At 43.3% G+C, this 21,631-nt stretch overlaps 1 protein-coding gene across 2 annotated transcripts in view; it reads right to left on the reverse strand.

Annotated features, from left to right (window-relative positions):
* Nucleotides 1–14,530, reverse strand: part of LOC147432452 (alpha/beta-Hydrolases superfamily protein) — an 82,505-nt gene extending 67,975 nt beyond the window's left edge. Inside the window, exons 1-2 of one of the 2 annotated variants that reach the window (XM_086492400.1) lie at nt 14,255–14,524; nt 13,939–14,064 (exon numbers count right to left, since the gene is read on the reverse strand). In XM_086492400.1, the coding sequence (XP_086348526.1) occupies nt 13,939–14,064; nt 14,255–14,317 (189 nt within the window). In that variant the 5' untranslated portion in view covers nt 14,318–14,524. Of the gene's footprint in view, nt 1–13,938; nt 14,065–14,254 lie in introns of both variants that reach the window. The other variant, XM_086492401.1, reaches the window with a different exon arrangement.
* Between the last annotated feature and the right edge of the window lie 7,101 nt (nt 14,531–21,631).

Raw genomic sequence — 21,631 nt, forward strand, 5'->3', positions numbered from 1 at the left:
AAAACTTCAAGTTCTATGCAACATTGCAAGTGCTCTTTGATTGCATGCTTGCAGCCAAATGGACGTGGCCAAATGGGCGAGGACCGTTGAGATTATTTGGCCCGAGAATGTGGTGGGCATTGATCTAGATGGAAAGGCATCAAATAGGGCAGCCAAGGCTATCATCGAGCGCATGTACCTACGGATCACCTTCTCATTTTGCATGTTGCATTGCCTCACCAACCTTCTCAAGAACATAGGGGCAATTGTCATGAATTGCACCTACCATTGATGAGGCGAACCATTTGGTCTCCTTTGTCCTCAACCACGAAAATGTGAGGCATGAATTCTCATAGCGGAGCCAATTGTTCTTGTTATGCCAAGGCATGCCCAAAAGAGCGCCACATTTACCTAACTGCATGATGTGAAAATCTGCTTTGCCATGGTGCCCTTGGATGGTGATAGAAAAAGCACCAATGAGGGGTAGAACTCTTTGAGTTTGCCCTGTGGCTAGCTCGGTTTCAAGTTCTCCAGCGAGTTGATCTTACTAAAAATACATCTATTTCAGAAATTCTAGGAAGCCATTGATCTTTCCTGAAGCTCTGCATAATTCATTGGTACCTTCAAGAGCGATGCCATAAATTTCTGGAACAAGTCGCACCGCAATTTTGGTTCTCTTTGTTGGTGGTTGTTCTGGAGGCGTATCCCCTTTAGTAGGACACTTACTAAAGTGACCCTTCTAAACAACACTCAAAGCATTGACCTTCTTGTAGTAGGGTGTCTCATTGGCCTTGAGTCAAGCAAGGTCTTGCCGATTGACTCGAGCTGTCACAAGAACCTCCAGAATTTGTTCTTTGTGGTTAGTGTCGGTCGGTTGCTCTTCTGTAACAAATTCGAATTTTCCTTTCATAAGTTTGTAACCAACCACAACATGATCCATCAATCATTAGGAAGAGGATGGGGTCTAGGAGGACCTCTTTATTTGCCATGAGATATGGAGATGATTAACTGTTACAGACTTGGACACCCCAAGTCAGAAATCTGGCACGACACACGAGAGAATCACTTAAAATACTTCCCAAATTTAATCACACTTGAATAGAGAGGCAACACGGCCCTGAGTAGTTCCATGCCCGGGGGTATTAGCCCCAAAATCAGGCGCCCCTTTCGGTATTTATTTTTATATTAATGCTTGAATAAAGTTACAACTCCCGCGGGCCATCTCAGCTCAGAAGCTCGTCAACTAACTCAAGAAAAAAGAGTGGCCTTGGGTTCTTATTTAAAGGACATTGGTGTCACGTGACACATCCATCCCTGTGTATCCGTGGACAAGCTACAACGTGACCAGGGTTCAGTCAGTCAAGTCAAGTCTAGAATAGGAAGTGATCTGACACTTTTGTGAGTCTGTTCGTAGACCGCGCATGACCAGTCGCTTAGATTAGATGCATATCCTCAAGTTGCACACAGCATAATCATCAGTATTCCCATTAGAATCCATCAGGGGAATTTTTCAGTGCATTAAACCTATTTTCCCTATTTTTGACATTTTTCACTTATTTATTAAGTGACTTTTGTTGGGAACTAGGTAGGGCAATTTTGCTAAGATAATATATAAGCAAACAAAAGTTAGCACTTTCTGGCAGAAGAGGCAGCAGGAGCACTCGCTCAACAGGCAACTTCTTAGCAGAACCCCCAAGAAGCCTAGCTTTTTTGCATCATAGCAGAAGACTAGCGTTTTTGGACCAGATCAGCCAACGTTTTTGCTCTAGCAGATTTCTGGCGACAGCAGACCGAGCAGACTCCCCAGCCTTAGCAGATTCTCAACAGCAAGACCATTTTCAACCCTAGCGTTTTTGCATCTCCAAGACACTTTATGCGTTTTTGCAGTTCTTCGCGACGGAATCCACACAAGCATCAACGTTTTCATTTTTCAGTAGTCAAACTCCACAATAGAACCACCGAACCTCGCAGATCTCACCTTCCCGCAGTAGATCCTCGCCGCACTGTCAGATCCCGCGTAGTTTGCACATTCAGCCCGGAAAATGCAGATTTCAACATCTGCGTTTTTAGGGCATCATCGACGCATTGTCGCCATCGACATCGTCATCGACATAGAGTCAGAATTCAGCAGATAAAGATTTGCAGATTTGAGCCCTCAGCATTTTCAGATTTCAGCCAGTCTCGTCGTCGTCCTCATCGTCGTTGACATCGTCGGCAAGTCCAAGCATTGTAGAGATTTGTGCAATCAATAGTAGACCGCCCTCGCCATAGAGAGTGGAGCCTTCAGAGGAGGGTTTTGACAACATTCTGTGTTGAGCGCAGGGAGTGTGTGAGAGCAGGAGGAGATGGACACACTGCAGGAAGTAGGATGCGCAGCAGATCGAAAGAGAGAGAGAGAGAGAGAGAGAGCTCAAGCGTAAGAAACCCACGATTCTTCATTTTGAGGGTTCTTTGTTTTATTTAAGTACACTTATAAGTTGTCCGGCCACTTTGTCCGGCCAAACTTTGGCCGGACACTTAATAAAAAATGTGTGTACTCACTTATAAGTGAGTTTTAAGTATAAGTATGTGTACACTATACAAGAAAGGGGGCCACAGGGGACCTTTACCCCCAACAAACTCCCACTTAAAGACCCACTGTGGTACCTTTAAGCAACTCCCACTAAGCGTATGCAATGCTCATGTTGAGACTTTGCAAGACTTTTACTGAGGACATCTGCAGGGTTGTCTTGTGTTTTGATCTTTGTCAATGAGACAAGACCATCATCCAAGACTTGTCGTATAAAGTGGTACCGCACATCTATGTGTTTGGTACGAGCATGAAACATGGCATTCTTAGCCAGGCATACAGCACTCTGACTATCACAACCAAGCACTGGAGCATGTGCAGGAAGACCAAAATCCCTGACCAACCTGCCAAGCCATATGGCTTCCTTAGAAGCCTCTGTGGCTGAAATATATTCAGCCTCTGTAGTGCTCAGTGCGACAATCTTTTGCAACCTTGAACACCAAGAAGTAGCACCTCAAGCAAGTGTGAAGACATACCCACTGGTAGATTTCCTAGTGTCAAGATCACCTGCCATGTCCGAATCACAATAACCCCGCAGCGCAAGTGTACTCCCACCATAGCATATACATATGTCCTGTGTACCTTTCAAATATCTAAAGATGCATTTCACTGCCTCCCAATGTGGTTTGCCAGGGTTGGACATAAACCGGCTAACAACTCCCACTGCATGAGCAATGTCTGGACGTGTAGCAACCATGGCATACATCAAAGAACCACAGGCGGATGCATAAGGAATCCCTTTCATGACTTGTTTGGCAGCATCATCTTTTGGGCAATCAAGCTTGCTAAGCTTTGTGTGTGGCGGTAAAGGCACACCAAGAGGCTTAGCATTAACCATATGAAAACGTTCAAGTACCTTCTTGATGTACTTGTCCTGTGAGAGAAACAACAATCGTTTCTTTCTATCTCGCTTAATGCGCATGCCCAAAATATTTTCAGCTGCACCCAAATCCTTCATAGAAAAGGCTGAATTCAGCTCTTTCTTCAATGCATCTAATGTCGCTCTATGCTTTCCTGCAAGTAGCATATCATCCACATAAAGGACCAACACGATAAGGCTTCCATCCTCAGCCTTTTTAGTGTAAAGACAGTGATCTGCATGACTGCGTTTGAACCCATGGTTGAGCATAAAAGTATCAAACTTCTTGTACCACTGTCTAGGGGATTGTTTCAACCTATACAAGCTACGTTTCAATTTGCATACCAAATGCTCTTTCCTTGGAATGACAAAACCCTCAAGCTGCTGCATATACAGCTCCTCATCCAAGTCACCATGTAAGAAAGCAGTGATCACATCCATTTGATCCAGCTCCAAATCCAAGATAGCACATAAAGCAAACAGCACACGGAGAGTGGACATCTTCACCACAGGTGAAAAAAGCTCCTGGAAATCAATGCCTTCCTTCTGTGCATAACCCTTAGCAACTAGACGTGCTTTGTACTTGGGTTTGTCATCAACACATTTGACCTTATAAACCCACTTGTTAGGAATAGCTTTCCTTTCTTTGGGCAAAGGCACAAGCTCCCATGTATTATTTGCATACAATGATTGCATCTCAGATTTCATAGCAAGCTCCCACTTACTCTTATCTTCACATGACTGGGCCTCTTTGTATGTAAGAGGCTCTCCCTCATCCGTCAACAAGACACAATCCAAAGAGGGCTGAAACCTCTCTGGTTGTCTTCTTACACGTGTAGACCGCCTCACCCAATGATCTACATTAACCGGCAAGGGTTCTACATCATGCGGAACATTAACCCCATCAATTAGAGGCTGATTTTCAGCATTTATACCCTGCTGTAATTGATTTTCAGGTTGCTGTAATTGATTTTCAGCATGCTGATTTTGACCCTCAGGCTAAATTTCAGCATCCCCTTGCTGTCCATTATCATCTGGCTCAATGATAACACACTGACCCTCATGACCAGCATCAAAAGGAGCTCAATTTTCAATAGAAAATGGCTGTGAAAGTGACTGATCATGCTGAAATTTCACCTTTTTCTTATCAAAGTCACTGGATGTGGCATTTTTCAGCAGCTTAGGTTCATTAAATACCACATCCCGGCTGCGAATTACCTTATATGACCCCAGAATCCAAACTCTATGTCCCATTTCACCTTCATCTCTATAACCCAAGAAGATGCCTTTCAAGGATTTCATATCGAGTTTGGTCCTCAAGTCAACAGGCACATGTACATAGCATTCACAACCAAAGACTTTCAAGTGGTCATATGAAGCCGGTTTGCCAGACCAAACCTCTTCAGGGATGCCACCATCAAGTGCAGGATGTGGAGATCGGTTGCATATATGCACCGCGGTTTTAAGTGCCTCTCCCCAAAACAATTGCGAGAGATTAGCTGTAGACAGCATGCACCGAATCTTCTCACATAACGTGCGATTCATATGCTCAGCCACACCATTTGAAGATGGATTATAAGGGGCAGTGAGCTCCCTCTTAATCCCATTCTCATCACAAAAAACATTAAAATCTTTACAAACATACTCCCCCCCATTATCTGTACGTATGCATTTAAGTTTCAAACCCTTTTGAGTACAAACAAAGGCATAAAACTTTTTAAAAGCATTTAAAACCTCACTCTTGTCCTTGACCAAATAAACCCATAGCTTACGTGAACAATCATCAATGAAAGACACAAAGTAATGAGAACCACCATGAGTTTTTATTGGCATTGTGCATACATCAGAATGTACAAGATCCAAAATACTAGCCTTTTTAGAGGCTCCATGAGAGTAAGAAGCTTTTACATGCTTCCCAAGTACACAATCATCACAAAAATCAAGTTTAGAGCTTTTTACATCAATCCTACCAAGGGAGGAAAGAGTCTGCAGTCCCTTATGACTCATATGTCCAAGACGCTTATGCCAAAGCTCCATGTGTGATTGCACTTCTGCAATTGCAACAAAACGACCAGGTAATGCCTTGCAATGCAGATAGTATAAAGTACCCTTCTTACTGCCTCTAGTCACAAGCATAGATCCCTTTTGGATCTTCCACATGCCACCACCAAATGTAGTGAAGAAGCCTCTGCTATCCAACTGCCCAACTGAAAGCAAACTCTTCTTGATACCCGGCACATATCTAACATCATGAAGAGTGAGTTCCTGGCCATTATCAAGTGCCAGGTGTATGGTGCCAACTCCCTCAATGTCACAAGCATAGTTATTGCCCAAATACACTTTTCCAAGGTTTCCTGCAGTGTATGCAACAAAACACTCCAAAGAGGGAGTTACATGAAAAGAGGCACCATTGTCAACAATCCAAGATTGTGACAGGCCATCATGAGTAGAAAGCAAAGCATCTATCAGATCATGCTTAGTGATATGCATATCCTCAACAGTCATGACATGTGGATCTAAAGATGCAACATAAAGATCACTAGTGTCTTCATTTTCATCAATCTCTTTAATGACAACACTAGAGATCACATTTGCCTTTTCAGGCTCACTTTCCTTAGGGGTAGAGCTGCCCTCTTTGCTTCTTGCGCTCCTGCTCTTTCTTAAAATACCTGCAATCAGGCTTTTTATGCCCCTTTCTTCCGCATTGATAGCAAGTGATGTCTTGCTGTTTTTCCTTGCTTTTGCTGCGATTTCTTTGCTTATTTGCAACATTTTGCCTTTGCGTCCACGCACATTATAGACTGATCCACTGCCACTCCCACTTGACTTGCGTCTAATCTCCTCATTGAGGATAGAACCACGCACACCATCATAGGTCAAGTTGGAGTTGTTACTCAAAGAAACAACCAATACTTCCCAAGACTCTCGCAATGTCATAGGTAGAAAGATAGCCTTGAGCTTATCATCCTCAAAAGCCTTCAAACCTGAATCACTCAACTGACTCAAAATGACACCTAAGGCATTCAAGTGATCAGACAGATTTGGACTCATCAAGCTCTAAGCTTACAAGCTTCCTCATGAGATGGACCTGATTTACAGGAGTCGTATTCTCATAAGTTGCTTTAAACTTATCCCACACAGCCATAGCTGTGTCAAGTCCCTTGATGTCAACAAGGATATCATCAGTCACAGCCATCTTGATGTAAGTAATGGCTTTCCTGTTAAGCTTAGTCCAATCTGCATCTGACATACCCTCTGGCTTATTTGCATACAATGCATCATCGCACTCTTTCAAGAAAAGAATGCCCTGTATGCAACATTTCCACAAATCAAAACCTGTACCATCAAACCTACGGATCTCAAAGAGGCTCTTAGAGTCCGAGGATGACGAAGTGTTAGCCATAATGAGGCAAAACAAAAATTGATAATTTTCAGCCAAGAAGTACAATCACTGTACCGCAAAAGCAAATGCAAATATACACTGTAAAAGTGTCTACAAGAGCAAATATAATGCTGTAATTTACTTCAAAAGTAAAATTTTCAGCAAGATGACATATTGAGCATGTCAAACTCAACGCATAGAACAACCTCACATCAAGTATACATCACCAAATGCATTCGCAATGACCCCAATGTTGTACATGCCACAGTTTCACTGCATAAAGTACATTTGGCAATACACATAAGAGGTGAAAGTTGCTCAAATAATTGAATAAACACCTGTAGGCTCCACAAGCCTCAATCTCTCTGCTCAAATTGACCACAAATGTAAGTACATAAGTGAAATTTTGCCGAATTTTTCAAAATTCAGCAAAACCCCTAAATTCTCACTCCTCAATTCTCCACTGTAGCTTTGCCACCTGCACCTATAAGGAGTAAACTTGGTAGTTTTTGCTGAAATTAGCAAAAGCCCCAAGTTTTGTCGCGAATAATTGCTGAAATTTGACAAATTTCAGCAAAGTGGTAGAAAACCCCAATTCCAAACGTGAAAATGGGTTCCCAAAGTGCCCTGTGACAACCTATAAACCTGTTTTTGTTGTTTTTACACCTGAATATGCAAAAAATGGCCTGTTTTCAGCCCAAAAACACCTGTTTTGGACCTGTAATTCCCTGTTTTTAGCGTGTAAGCAACGGTAGTCGACGTACCGTACTTGGAGAAGAGAGAGAAAGCTGCTGCGCTGCTGTTTCTAGAGAGAGAAAATCTGTGCAGGAGAGAGAAACTCCTTCCTACGCGTGAGAGATTCGCCCAAGGCACGTAGCCTTGCTCTGATACCAGTTTGTTGAGCGCAGGGAGTGTGTAAGAGCAGGAGGAGATGGACACACACTGCAGGAAGTAGGATGCGCAGCAGATCGAAAGAGAGAGAGAGAGAGAGAGAGAGAGAGAGAGCTCAAGCGTAAGAAACCCACGATTCTTCATTTTGAGGGTTCTTTGTTTTATTTAAGTACACTTATAAGTTGTCCGGCCAAAGTGGCCGGACACTTAATAAAAAATGTGTGTACTCACTTATAAGTGAGTTTTAAGTATAAGTATGTGTACACTATACAAGAAAGGGGGCCACAGGGGGCCTTTACCCCCAACAACCAAAGGGGGCCACATGGGCCTTTACCCCCAACATTCTGGTGTCGTATTCTTCTCTCTCTCTCTCTCTCTCTCTCTCTCTCTCTCTCTCTCTCTTAGTCTCAGCACCTTCATTCACAGTGTTCACCACTTTGCTTGTGTCCACTGCACTCTCTCACTAAAGGAACGGAAGGCTCTCCCTTCCGTAAGTAAAAGGAACCCTGAGCACAGTTTGGAGCACTCATCTTGAGCAAAGTTCAACATTCATTCCGCTGCACCTTACATTGGTATCAGAGCTTTGGTAGTGTTCTGTATCACTCAAGGAAAGAACCACAAGAACCACAATTTTTTTTACTTGTTGCGGTCACACATAACCCAAGTCCTCTTGGGCGTGTCGATTCCTAATCGTGCTTTTGAAGAGTGACAAGAAATCCAAGAAAGAAGGGCTCGTCCAACCTCCCCTTGTGCCTCTTTTCACTCATCGAGAGAGGACCGTGCACTTAGCGGCCCGGGCTAATCGACGTAAGGTGGGAACCTTGGTGTGAGCGCAAGGCCGCCAAGGGTTGCGCCCGCGGAAAAGAGCAGAACTCGGGTGAAGAGAAGACCAACACAAATTGCAAGCGAAAGAAGAACCTCACGAACCCCAAGAACCTCAAGACACCCAAGAACCAAGACCCACAAGAACCCAAGTTCCTCGTGAACTTAAGAACCCAAGACTTCAGTGAATGGTCATCACCCAACGCAGAATGGATACTTCGCATGAAGGTGGTGAGCATGGGAGTAGCGAAGAAGAGTTTTCCTCAGAAGGAGGTTTTTCTGACCCTCTCCCTTCCCCATCTACGTCAAGGATTGCACTAACTCCTATGGAGGCTATGGACCAGATGTTTATGGAAAGGAAGTTAGAACGCGAAGCAAGACAAGCAGAAAGAATGGCAAAATTGGATCGTGAATGCAAAGAAAGAAACACAGAAATGGATCGCAGACAAGCAGAAAGAAAGGCAGCCATAGAGCGAGCATGAACAAGCGCGACACGTGCAAGAGTTGTTGCGACTCTTTTCTCGAGTGCGGGTGCACTCTGCACAGAATCAGGAAAAGGAGACTCTCTCAGTCTCTACTTCTCCAAAGCAAGACACACATGATTTGCATGATAATGATGAGCATGATGACTTGAATGATAATGATAAGCATGATGATTTGAATGACAATTACAAGCATGAAGAATTGCATGACAATGACAAGCATGATGATTTGAATGATCAAGATCTGATTTTTCACGAGCATGATGATTTGCATGAAGATGATGTGATTGTTCACCGGGATGATGGTTTAGTTGATGCTTTTTCTAGCGAAGCTAACCTCATTGCAGATTCGATCAACCACAAAGAACCGATCTTGGCTCTCGAGTCGAGGTCTAAAGAACCCCCTCAGAAAGAACGCACTCAAAAAGAACCCCCTCAGGAGGAACCGATCTTAGCTCTCGAGCCTAGATTCAAAGAACCCTCACAGGAAGTATTATGTGTTCCAATGATAAGTCAGCATGCATTGTTCGAGTGTTTCATTCGTGATGCTTTTCTGTATTTTAGTCAGCATCTTTATGTGATCCCTTTTCCTACGCATGACATTGTACGTTGAGCGCGTTTCACTCATGAATGAGCACGGATGTATGCGGATTATTCATGAAAAGCTGAAAATTATGCATTCAAGGAAGTCACATTTCATGTCTCTTCCTTGGCACGACACAGTTGTAGCAAGGGCACAAGAAAGTATGAGCACCAAGCATGGGCATTTCCATTGTGTTTTGCCACAGTTGATTGATTTAGATCAAAACGACAAGATTCAATCTCATTGTTTGCGTGTGTGTGGTGAACGGTTTGGCACTCCGTCTCTTTGTTCATCTACATTGCATGCACAGTCTTTGAGGAAGACAAGATTTTTTCCAGTCACTTTACATGGAAAAATGGGTATGTTCATGTTTTTGTGTTGGAAGTAGTTTCAGGAATTTTCAGCCACAGAGATTCTTGAAGGTAGAACCATGACTATGGACGAAGTTGAAGCATTGAAGGAGCCACAGAAGACTTTGTGTCACTTTCGACACGGCCCAAAGAAGCAAGCGTTGCAGACCTTTATGAAGTTCAAGTATCGCACGACCCACACGTCAAAGTGGGCCGGCAAGAGTCCTTTCCAGGATTCCAGATGTTATTGGCGATCTCCCTCGCCAGCATACAGTTCGGTACCAATACCTCACTTTGAAAAGGAGGGGATGTCACGTGACACATCCAACCCTATGTGTCCGCCGACAAGCTACAGCATGACCAGGGTTCAGTCAGTCAAGTAAAGTCTAGAATAGGAAGTGATCTGGCACTTATGTGAGTCTGTTCGTAGACCGTGCATGACCAGTCGCTTAGATTAGATGCAATTCTCCGGTTGCACACAGCATGATCATCAATATTCCCATCAGAATCCATCGGGGGAATTTTCCAGTGCATTAAACCTATTTTCCCTATTTTTGACATTTTTTACTTATTTATTAAGTGACTTTTGTTGGGAACTAGGTAGGGCAATTTTGCTAAGATAATACATAAGCAAACCAAAGTTAGCACTTTCTGGCAGAAGAGGCAGCAAGAGCACTCGCTCAACAAGCAACTTTTCAGCAGAACCCCCAAGAGCCCTAGCGTTTTTGCATCACAGCAGAAGGCTAGCGTTTTTGGACCAGATCAGCCAGCGTTTTTGCTCTTGCAGATTTCTGGCGACAGCACACCAAGCAGACTCCCCAGCATTAGCAGATTCTCCACAGCAAGACCATTTTCAGCCCTAGCGTTTTTGCATCTGCAAGACACTCTAGCGTTTTTGCAAATCTTCGCGACGGAATATCCACAAGCATCAGCATTTTCAGTTTTCAGCAGTCAGACTCCACAATAGAACCCCCGAACCTCGCAGATCTCACCTTCCCGCAGCAGATCCTCGCCGCACATTCAGATCCTGCGTAGTTTGCAGATTCAGCGCGTCGTCGTCGCATCGTCGCCATCAACATCATCATCGACATAGAGTCAGAATTCAGCAGATGTAGTTTGCAGATTCAGCCCGGAAAACGCAGATTTCAGCATCTGCGTTTTCAACGCGTCGTCGTCGCATCGTCGCCATCGACATCGTCATCGACATAGAGTCAGAATTCAGCAGATAAAGATTGCAGATTTCAGCCCTTAGCATTTTTAGATTTCAGCCCGTCGTTGACATCGTCGGCAAGTCCAAGCATTGTAGAGATTTGTGCAATCAATAGTAGACCGCTCTCGCCATAGAGAGTGGGGCCTTCGGAGGAGGGTTTTGACAACATTCTGGTGTCGTATTCTTCTCTCTCTTATCTCTCAGTCTCAGCACCTTCATTCACAATGTTCACCACTTTGTTTGTGTCCATTGCACTCTCTCACTAAAGGAACGGAAGGCTCTCCCTTCCGTAAGTAAAAGGAACCTTGAGCACAGTTCGGAGCACTCATCTTGAGCAAAGTTCAACATTCATTCCGCTGCACCTTACAATTGGCCACGGTACAAACTCAAAAGAAATTTACATGAAAAGCTTCTAACTCAAAAGCTACTAGCCCAAAAGCAACCAGCGTAATTCGTGGAAATCAATACAACTTGCCACGTGGCACAACACAAAACGCGGAAATCCATATAGCAGCTTGCTGCCACGTTAGCAAGTCAACGACATTTGTGAGATTCCATATTGCCACGTCACCTTGTCCGAGTTGCCACGTCATCAATTTGCGACATACCTCCTCTTGAAAGAATTGTAATCGCCCTCGATTACACCTGCAAACTCAAACACTAAGCCGAAACACTACAAGGATCCTCGTGCTTTAGCAGAATTGATTTGAAGAGTGGATGTCATCAAATCCAAATTGCTCCGGGGGATGTCTACAAGATAGCTTTCCAGACAACCTTTTGTCTATACGAATATTTAGTTATGCCTTTTGAACTTACGAATTCTCTAGCAACAGTTAATCAAACGATGGATAGGATTTTTCCAAGAGTATCGATCTTTTGTGGACACTTTCTTTGACGAAAATATAGTTTTCTCCAAGAATGAAGCAGAGCACAGACGTTATCTGCTACATGTCTTTCAAGCATTTTGGAAGCATAGATTGGTTATCAACGTGAAGAAGAGTGAATTTTTCTTGCTCGAGATACATTTCTTGGGGCACATCGTCTTAGCAGGAGTACAGATGACCTGGCTCGTTGAGCGGCTCGTCCAGAAAACGATCCGAGATCACGTCTACCTCAACGCGCGCGGGAATCTTCGTGGCACCGCGCATTCATGAAGTTTGATTGAGTACGAAAGCGTCTTTAGGATCAATGTTGAGCGAACGAGGCTATTCGGGTAGATTCGGGGGCCCGGCCTGGCCCGAGGCGGTTCGGGGCATTTTCGATGATTTTTAAGTTAGCCCAAAGTGGCTTGAAAGAGTTCCAAGGGGACCTCTTAGGCATGCGCTCAAGGCCCGAATAGCCTTGTTCGCTCAACATTGATCCTAAAGACGCTTTCGCGCTCAACTAAACTTCATGAACGCGTGGTGCCAAGAAGGCTCCCGCCCGCGTCGAGCTAGACGTGATCTCGGGCCGGTTTTTGGGCGAGCCCATCAACGAGCCGCCAAAGGGGACTCAAGTCAGTAGACGGGAGCCTCCCAGCCCGCCTGCTCTAAGTTACGGGCCCTTGGCCTCTTGGTGAAGGTGTCACCTTGAGTGTCCCGGGCACACCCGTAACACTTGGCGGCCAAAATTGAGACTATTCGTGATTGGCCTGACTTAAAGAATGTCCATGAAGTTCGAAGCTTTCTGGGCTTATCTAGAGATTCTTCCTTTTCTCTCTGGATCCTTACATAATCTTCGCTTTCTGTCTCTCTTTATCTCTCACCAAAGGGTAAAGAAACATTCTCTAAAGTAAAAAAAGAACCCAAGTAGCTAAGCAAACGAGTAAGAATTGGAGTTAAACTTAGTGTTTTATCTGATTGTTTATCACGTTTGTCAGCCACACTGCCTCACACTTCCCTTGCTGAAATCACAGCCTTGAATGCAGTCTGTTCAGTGTTCTCTTACTGTGAGTCCACTCACATTACCGGCTCGCCAATCTGCAAAACTATACACATAAACGAAAAGCTCCAAGATGAAAACACAGCACTAACCGCCTCTACCTAAATCCTCTAGATGGCCAAAACTACCGTGCTCTCATTAATTAAGAAAACCCAACCCCTTCGACATTTGTTGCACAATCAAATCACTGCTTCTACCATAATAAGAGTTCACAAAAAGAAGATAAACAATAAATGGAAAAATTCAGAAGTATTCACATATGAGAGAGAGAGAGAGAGAAGAGGAATGCATGCGTCAGCTTTACCCTATACAATACAATGCCATGAGACAAAAACTCCCTATCCATAGGAAGGGCAGCTTTTGGCAGCCTCATAAAAGTGCCCACAACGTAAAAAAGGAAGAAATATGAACACTCACAACCCATAAAGAGGGAGTTCATGCACCAGTTGTGGCCAGCCTTACAACCAAAGACCCTCACATTACACTTATGGTTATGAATTGCTACCTATCGTGCAGGTATCACCTTCATTCTGTCACATCATATACCTTGAGCTTAAGATTCACTTCAGCATCTAAAGAGCCACACCTTTGACTACCACATTGCAGCAACCTGCAGTGCATGTTTTGGTACTATAACTTTTCCACCCAGTAACACTTCTAAACCGCAGTGGTTTGCATCAACAGCAGCAAAGTGTTGCTGCATTTCCGTGCTGCACCTTCCTAGTATCTGCTTGATGCAAACTTTAACCCTATTAATTTCGCACCTATGTAGACACTCATTGCCTGCAGTCTATTAACTAAAAAGAACTTCGGAGAGACACTCTTAGCATCATGGAGATAGAGACCATCCAAGCAAGGCATAAATTATGCATAGGAGAAAAGCAAAAGCACCTTCGATGACAAGGTAAGGATTTGCTTATAAAAGACCTCAGCAGTTCCAGCTGTTCCTGGTATGCAGATGAGTGGTGGGACAGATTTTGGACCATAATCGTAGTACCGCCAGTATTTGGTGCCAATCTGTCATGATTTATGTCGACCATGAGCAAATGCATTTTTGTTTCAGCAAGATAATCAAATAAGCAGGAGAAAAATGGCACAGAAGAAACGAGCTGTCTGTGTCCGAAATATACATTGTGTGTGTGTGTGTGTGTGTGTGTGTGTGAGAGAGAGAGAGAGAGAGAGAGAGAGCGAGCGAGCGTGCGCTTACCGAGACACGTTTGAGAGGAACTATTGATTTGAAATGCGTGTAGTCACCAGGGCGTGTTGCCATGGCTGATCTCCACGCGTAGATCGGTTCCTCTTCTGATTACATTCCTTTCATCTACGCCAGCCTGGAACGTTCTTTATAAAACTTGTTAATACATTGCTCTCCGAGAATCCGAAAATCTTGTGCATTCTGAACCTTTTGGCCTGCCATGGCCCATAAGTGGTTTGCAAGGCAATGTACTTTTGATTGCTCGGTCACATGCCTCCTATAGCTTAAACTGTTTGGAATTTGGAAAGCCTGAACATATGCACCCCGACCCTAACCACAGTGGGGTAGGGTGGTTAAAAGTTAAAACTTGCAAAGGCAATGTACTCTTTCTCTTGTTAGGCCACATGCCCTCCTACACCCCACTCCTCACCATAAAAATTTTGTAGAGCAAGCAGATTATCAATGTCATAAAACAAGGTGAAGAGGCACAAAGACCTGCTAAGTTAAAGAGGGGATGAGATTTATGGAGAGTAAATTTGAATGAGTGCCTACAGTCACATGAAAATTTTTGTTGTGTTTTAATATAAAATTATATTATCCATTTTACATACATAATCACAAATGGTTTATGTATTATAAAGAAAGCTTCATTTAAATGATAAGGTGAAAAATGCACATTGCACATTATTTATTTGAAAACAAAATTATATATATACACATATATATATAATATTATATTATATATATATATATAATTATTATTATTATTTATTATACAAACATCATACATGTATAAACATCAATGGTTTATATTTTAAAAAAGGCTCCACTAAAATGATAAGGTGAAAGGTGCACGTTGCACATTATCATTCGAAAACGAAAAAAATGAGAAAAAATACATTAAAAAACAAAAACAAAAGAATATTTTAATACCTTCATAAAAAAAGGATGGATTTAATAAGCATAGAGAATAATAAAATAGTTTAATGATATAAATCTTTGTAAAGTCTTTAAATGAAAGGATTCTTTACAAAATCAGAACATTAAAAAAAATATTTAAAAAAATACTTCACATTATGGATCAAACTCCTATGAATACACTCTTTAATCCTTTGTTCTCTAAAGCCATTTTCAACATGCCAAAAACATGAATGGAATCTTTGGAAAATAGCATTTGAAAGGACATGATTTCTTTGTCTTTAAAACTTCTAACATTTTGGAAGTCTTAGCTATTCAGTCATGGAATGTGAAAGGATTGAAGACCAGAAAGAAACATTCCCTCTTCTGGGAGGAAGTCACAGAAAGGATAAGGAAATTAATTTATGGGCCATCCAAGAACATCATTTAGATGCTCACAACAAAAGAAAGCAGTCATTGGAAAAGAAGTTGGTGTTTTATGGAGAGGGAGTGGACGGGTTCAACGGCGTCCTCTCTGTTGTGGACAGGGACCCGGAGCCCCAGGTGGTCCTCAATCACTCCTCTGGGAGAGCCTTGGGAGTGAGAATCAGGTGGGCAGATCATCCTATCACTATAGTCAACATATATGGCCCTTGCAATGTGAAGGAAAGAGCCAAATTGTGGATGCACCTTAGAGACTCCCCTATTGAGGGTGAGTGGCTACTGATAGTTGACTTCAATATGGTGGAGAAGAGCAAGGATAGAACAGGCTCAGTCAGTCTGTTAGCAGGCTCTGAAAAAACTAAATGGTTGGGTCTCTCTGAGAAATGGGCTACGATGGACCTGTGGCACATACACAAGCTTGCAGTATGCGTGCACGGTTTACCTGCTTGACAGGTACTACCGCTCTCACCAAGCTGATTGGATTTCGTCGCTACTGGACGTGAAGGTGTTGTCATCAAAGAGCATGTCGGACCATATATCGCTACGCTTGAAACTCAGGAAAGCCAATGGACAGGGGCAAACCCCGAAGGGAAGTAAGAAGCTACTTGTTACTGGGGAACACTTGCTCAAAGACCCTCTATTTAGAAGGCTTACCAAAAAAATCTTTGAGTAAGCTTAATCAAGATGTTAAGCTGGAAAAACCTAAATCTTGGGATCTCTTTACTCAAAGTATAAAAAAAACAATCAAATGCTCAGATCCTCGGATGAAAAAGGCTCGAGAAGAGCATTGGAAGCAACTCGAAGAAGAGGTGACTTCCAAAAAAAATGTTGGACTGGCCTCCGAAGAAGAACACATAAGGTGGTTGGAAGCGAAGGCCAACCTCGTTGTGCAACACCTCAAGGAGGTTAAGAGGGCGATTTTGATATCCACGGAGACCTTCCTCTAGGCGGAGACTACTAATCAAACACACATTTTTTTAGGGCCTTGAAAATCAAGAAGAGTTGCGGCTCTCTCCACTTGCTCAAAGATGATAATGGGAATGATACGCAAAACCAAGGCGTGATGGCTAGGATGATGCTTGATCACCTAAGCCACAAATCATTGGCCAACCAGAGATCGACTCTCAAAAGTGGGTGAAGCCAGAAAGATCTTGCTTGAGAGTGTCAACAAGAAAGTCTCCCAACCTAAAGTCGGTCGCCTTGAGATGGCCTTTTCTGAAGATGGATGTTCGCTTGCATTGCAAGCTCTTGGCAAGGAGAAATCCCTTGGTTGGGATTGTTTGACTACTGAATTATTTAGGGAGTTCTGGGAGGACCTCAAGGTCCCGGTCACGTGCTTGGCTAATCAAGATTTAGTCAAGGGGTCCTTGGATCCCAATGTGAAAAGAGGGCTTATCAAGCCCATCCTGAAACAGGTGTGCTGCTCGCAGTTGAAGCGCTAGCGTCACATACCTATGATGTCTGTGGCATATAAAATCATTGCCAAGGAAATCAATCTTAGAATGGTCCCTCTCCTAGCAGACAGAGTCATCTCTCCTCATGAGCAATGGTTTATCAAAGGAAGGTCAATCTACTACGACATCTTGACAGCAATGGTTGGCATCGAGCATGCAGCCTTCATGAAGCAAGAGTGCATTTTGCTATAGCTTAATCTGGACAAGGCTTATGATAGGATTGTATGGTCCTTCATTGAAGATGTCATGCATTCACTGAGCTTTGGGTCACACCTCTGTCGGCTTATACACACTTTGGGTGAGGGCAGCCAAATCTGAACTCTTATTCAATGATAGAATTGTGGGCTCCTTTGAAGCCAAAAGATCGATCAAGCAAGGATGCCCCCTGGCCCATCTTCTCTTTGCTATTGGGTCACATCCTCTGATAATAATACTCGAAGCTGCTGCTGAGCTAGATCAAAGTGTAGTATTGAGAAGTCTAGATTGATCTCCCTGACGGAAAACAACTCATTTGACCCATCGGTCTGGTTAGGGGAGATTATGTCTAAAGGTAGGATCTTTAGGCATCTGGGGGCCCCCTTGGGAGTGGATGTACTCATAAGCAAAGGTTCCAGTGAGTCCTTGAGAAGATTCAAAGGAAAATGGGAAGGTGGGAGTATGTGTTTCTTCCCTTCCAGATTCGGTTCATAGTGATCAATTCATTTATGCTTCCCTATATTGCCTTCATCAGCCCGCTCCTCAAAATTGCCAAATGTAACTGGAAGGAGTTCTTGAAACCAGTTAAATTAATCTTATGGAGGAACAACACTAAAGCCTAGTCGCAGTGGCAATGGGCAAAGTGGGACTGTATCGCTCGACCGTTGGTCCAAGGTGGCCTTGGAATTCTCAACCCTGTGTTCAGGTTGAGACCTGTGTGACAAGCTTCTGCTAATAATTACACTAAACTTGTGTAAATTTCCCAGTTTTCTTAAAGGCAAGCGTAGAATCTAGCTTGGATTTCAAAATTTCAACCAATTAAAATACAACACTACCCGTAAGTTATCAACCCACTTGGCCCTTCATTTATATCCTGGAATAGTTGGCGTCGGCATGGACTGTTTCATGAAGTTTTTTTTTTGTGTTTTCAGAAACAAGAGTCGAGAGCATCGGCCCTAGATTGTTTAATCAAGACACAGGTGACATATGATTTTTTGTACCGATAAAACAAAAAAGAAAAAACATCCTAGAACATCCTGAAATAGTCCGCGCCGGTGTGGATTGTTTCAGGAGGCACTATCTTCGCGGACTGTTTGAGGGTGACTAACATGATTTCTAGTCGACCATGGGAGTCCAACAACGCAAGTTCCACTCGTAGGTTAGGGACAGCGGGGCAGCTCTGCGACTACAGTCCATTGCTGCAAGGAAGAGTGGCCTTCAAATAAGTCGGTCAACTACTTGCACAAAGACTCACAACATTGCCATTAGTTGATGGTTCTTGTAGGCAGAAAAAAAATCTCCTTTATTGCTCGCAAGATTGAGGCTTGGCCGTCGCTTTTATGTAGGGAAGCAGATACATATGCTCTCATCAAAAAGCATAGCAAGGTCAGCTACACGGGGAGCACTTGATTTTGTCCAGAGCATGCAGCTTTAACCATGGTCTTGAGCAATATCGGCTATCTAGACTACAGCTTGTTATTCATTATTGGTGATGCAAATGCAGGTTAGAAGTTAGAACCTATGCTCCGAGTCTCACGATGAAGTTGTTCAGTAACTTTGGAAACCATTGCATGCAGTGAATTATGTAGGAGGCACAGCTACACAGATTTGTCATTTGATAAAAAGGAGTAAAAAAAACCTCCTGAAACAGTTCGCGCCGGCGCGGACTGTTTCGGGAATCCGAAGTTTTTTTTTTTTTTTTTGGACCGCCGCGAATTGTTTGATCGAGACACAAGTGAGTGAGATAAATTTTTGGATTGATCTCTTCCTCTTTCTATCGTGTAGGTCTACACGTCAGTTGTTGTCGATCAATTCTCTCTCTCTCTCTCTCTCTCTCTCTCTCTCTCTCTCTCTCTCTCTCTCATATGTCTGCAGCGGTGCCAGGCGCTCCAAACATGCATGCTATGAAGGGTTCACCTTGTGTGGCTCGGCTCATAGGATTTAAGGAGAGAGATATGCATAGGTCGTGAAAAGAGCTGCCAAATGGTCCATGCCGATGCGGACCATTTCAAGGGGAAATTTTTTGAAAGCGAAGACTATTGGTGACCTAAACTTGGCAAGCACGAACGTCGGGGCTCGACCATGCAACCCAGTGCACTACAAAATGCGAGGACTGTCGAGTGACTCCACATGCAGGAATGGTATGTGACTTAAGAGAAGAGCAACACAAGCTAGTCTGAGCAACCGTGGGGCCGAGATGCCTTGCCTCAATAGAGGATCCAAAGGACGCGTTGCAGGCCGCTCGCTGCAAATGGTGAGTTGTCGAGAAGCGGGCCTCAAATGGAGCCTCGCCGTTTGGAGGTAAAGCAGTTTTCCACAACACGAGACATTGCGGTGCAAGAGGCATGGTGTGGTACTTGACAAGGTAATCAGAGAAAGGAGTGAGGTGCCTTGGTTGACATATATCTATAAATGTGGTGCACTTCATAAAGCACAAAAAGTGCGTGAGGAGCCTCCTGACCGGGATGTCGTCTCTTTAAAATGCACACAGAGAGAGAGAGAGAGAGAGTACTTTTCTTGATCTGCCTTTATGAAATTTGGCAAGAGCAAGGGGTTTGAGGGTAAAAGGGGCCATGCGGCCGTCGAAGGCGGCACCGTTGTACTAGTAAAGTATAAGGGGGGAAGGGATTTCGGCTCCCACCCCATACATGTGGCGAAAGCAGAATCCTCCGGCCAGTGTCCCTGCACGTGCCAACTGTGCGAGAGAGAGAGAGAGAGAGAGAGAGAGAGAGAGAGAGAGAGAGAGAGAGAGAGAGAGAGAGAGAGAGAGAGAGAGAGAGAGAGAGAGAGAGAGAGAGAGCAACCCGTCTGTTCTTGCCAACGAGTGTGTGTGTGAGAGAAAGAGAGCAATGTTCAGAAAAAATCAATTTCATAAATATACAAAATTTCATTTGGGGGGTAGTTTCAAAGAGAAAATTTTTCAAAATAGACCAACTTTTTACGATTTTAACTCTATTTTCTTGAATTTTACTTCTAGCTATGCGTTGGTATCTACGGAGAGAGAGAGAGAGAGAGAGAGAGAGAGAGAGAGAGAGAGAGAGAGAGAGAGAGAGAGAGAGAGAGAGAGAGAGAGAGAGAGAGAGGGAGAGAGAGACGAATTCCAAAGTGCGGAATCCAGTGCTCGAGGAAAATCATTTTATCCAAACATGTAATATTCCTTTCCTCGATTTTGTCAAGAGAAACTTTTTTATAATTAGGTAATTTTCTTCAGTTTTTTACACTATTTTTCTCTATTTTGGGTCGAAATTTGTCCCTTTCCCCTTGCCCTCAATCGACATTTTTGAAATTGAAAACGGCACGATATTAAGCTGAGACACATTTTTCTCGAACACTGCTTCCAGTGCTTTGAGAGAGAGAGAGAGAGAGAGAGAGAGAGAGAGAGAGAGAGAGAGAGAGAGAGAGAGAGAGAGAGAGAGATAGTTAGATAGTTAGATAGTTCTATTATCATCCTCGAAGGTCAAATATGACCTATGGGACCAAATGAACATGTCACGTGGTGTGAGTGGAGGTCATAAGTGACTCTCGATGCTAAAAAATGGTTGAAACGAGCGTCGCAATAGAGAGTCCACATCGTGGTTGGGAGAGGAAGGTATGTAGGGAGAGCTCATGGCTGAATATATGGGGAAAAGAGGACCTAATGTGGTCAAAAGGAAATATCCAATCTCTTATGGAGTACCCTTGGTATTTGGTTTTTTCTACCTACTCAAGACTCATCATAACAAAATTATTGTCATAAAATTCCCTAAATAGGTAGGTTGGTAGATCTGTTGAACCCTTGTCTTTGATTTTGAAGATATAGATGATCTTCATGGGTGTTAATTGTCCTAATTTGGCATGAGAAGTCCATAGAAGATCTTTGACGTTTCTATCCTCCCAACAAATAGACTCCGATCCTAGGATTATCCGTGCTAGTCCCTTTCAAAGGCTTCAAATCAACTTGATTGTATCCCTCGCACTCTAAAGTTGGTGGTCCTTCTTTTGCTGCCATATCCAAAATGAGTGTGTTCTCCTCTAATCCCATTTGTCTATCACATCAAGGTTTCCAACTTTTAAATATTGAGTCCCGTTTCTATCTATATACATTTTTTATTGGTTATTTGCTCTTCTTTTCTCTTCAAACTCTATGTCATGGTCATCAATACGAAATAGCATACTCTTCGTTAGGATCCATGTAAACTTGATCTCCATGGTCATTCGTCTTATAAAATGTGAGTATGTGCTCCGGTTCCTGAATGAGTCGAATTGGAAGACATTTTAGATGTTGATTCTGAAAAGTGTCGGAGACTTCTTCAAAGACAGTGTCCAAGTGATCACCTTGATTCACACTCTCTTTGGTGGATACTCTACTAGCGGTCTCTCCAAATATGCCTTGATTTGCTAGTATACGACCAGATCTAAG

This window comes from Adiantum capillus-veneris, chromosome 20 (assembly GCF_014529385.1).
Source record: "Adiantum capillus-veneris isolate H3 chromosome 20, ASM1452938v2, whole genome shotgun sequence".
Taxonomy (NCBI): Eukaryota; Viridiplantae; Streptophyta; class Polypodiopsida; order Polypodiales; family Pteridaceae; genus Adiantum; species Adiantum capillus-veneris.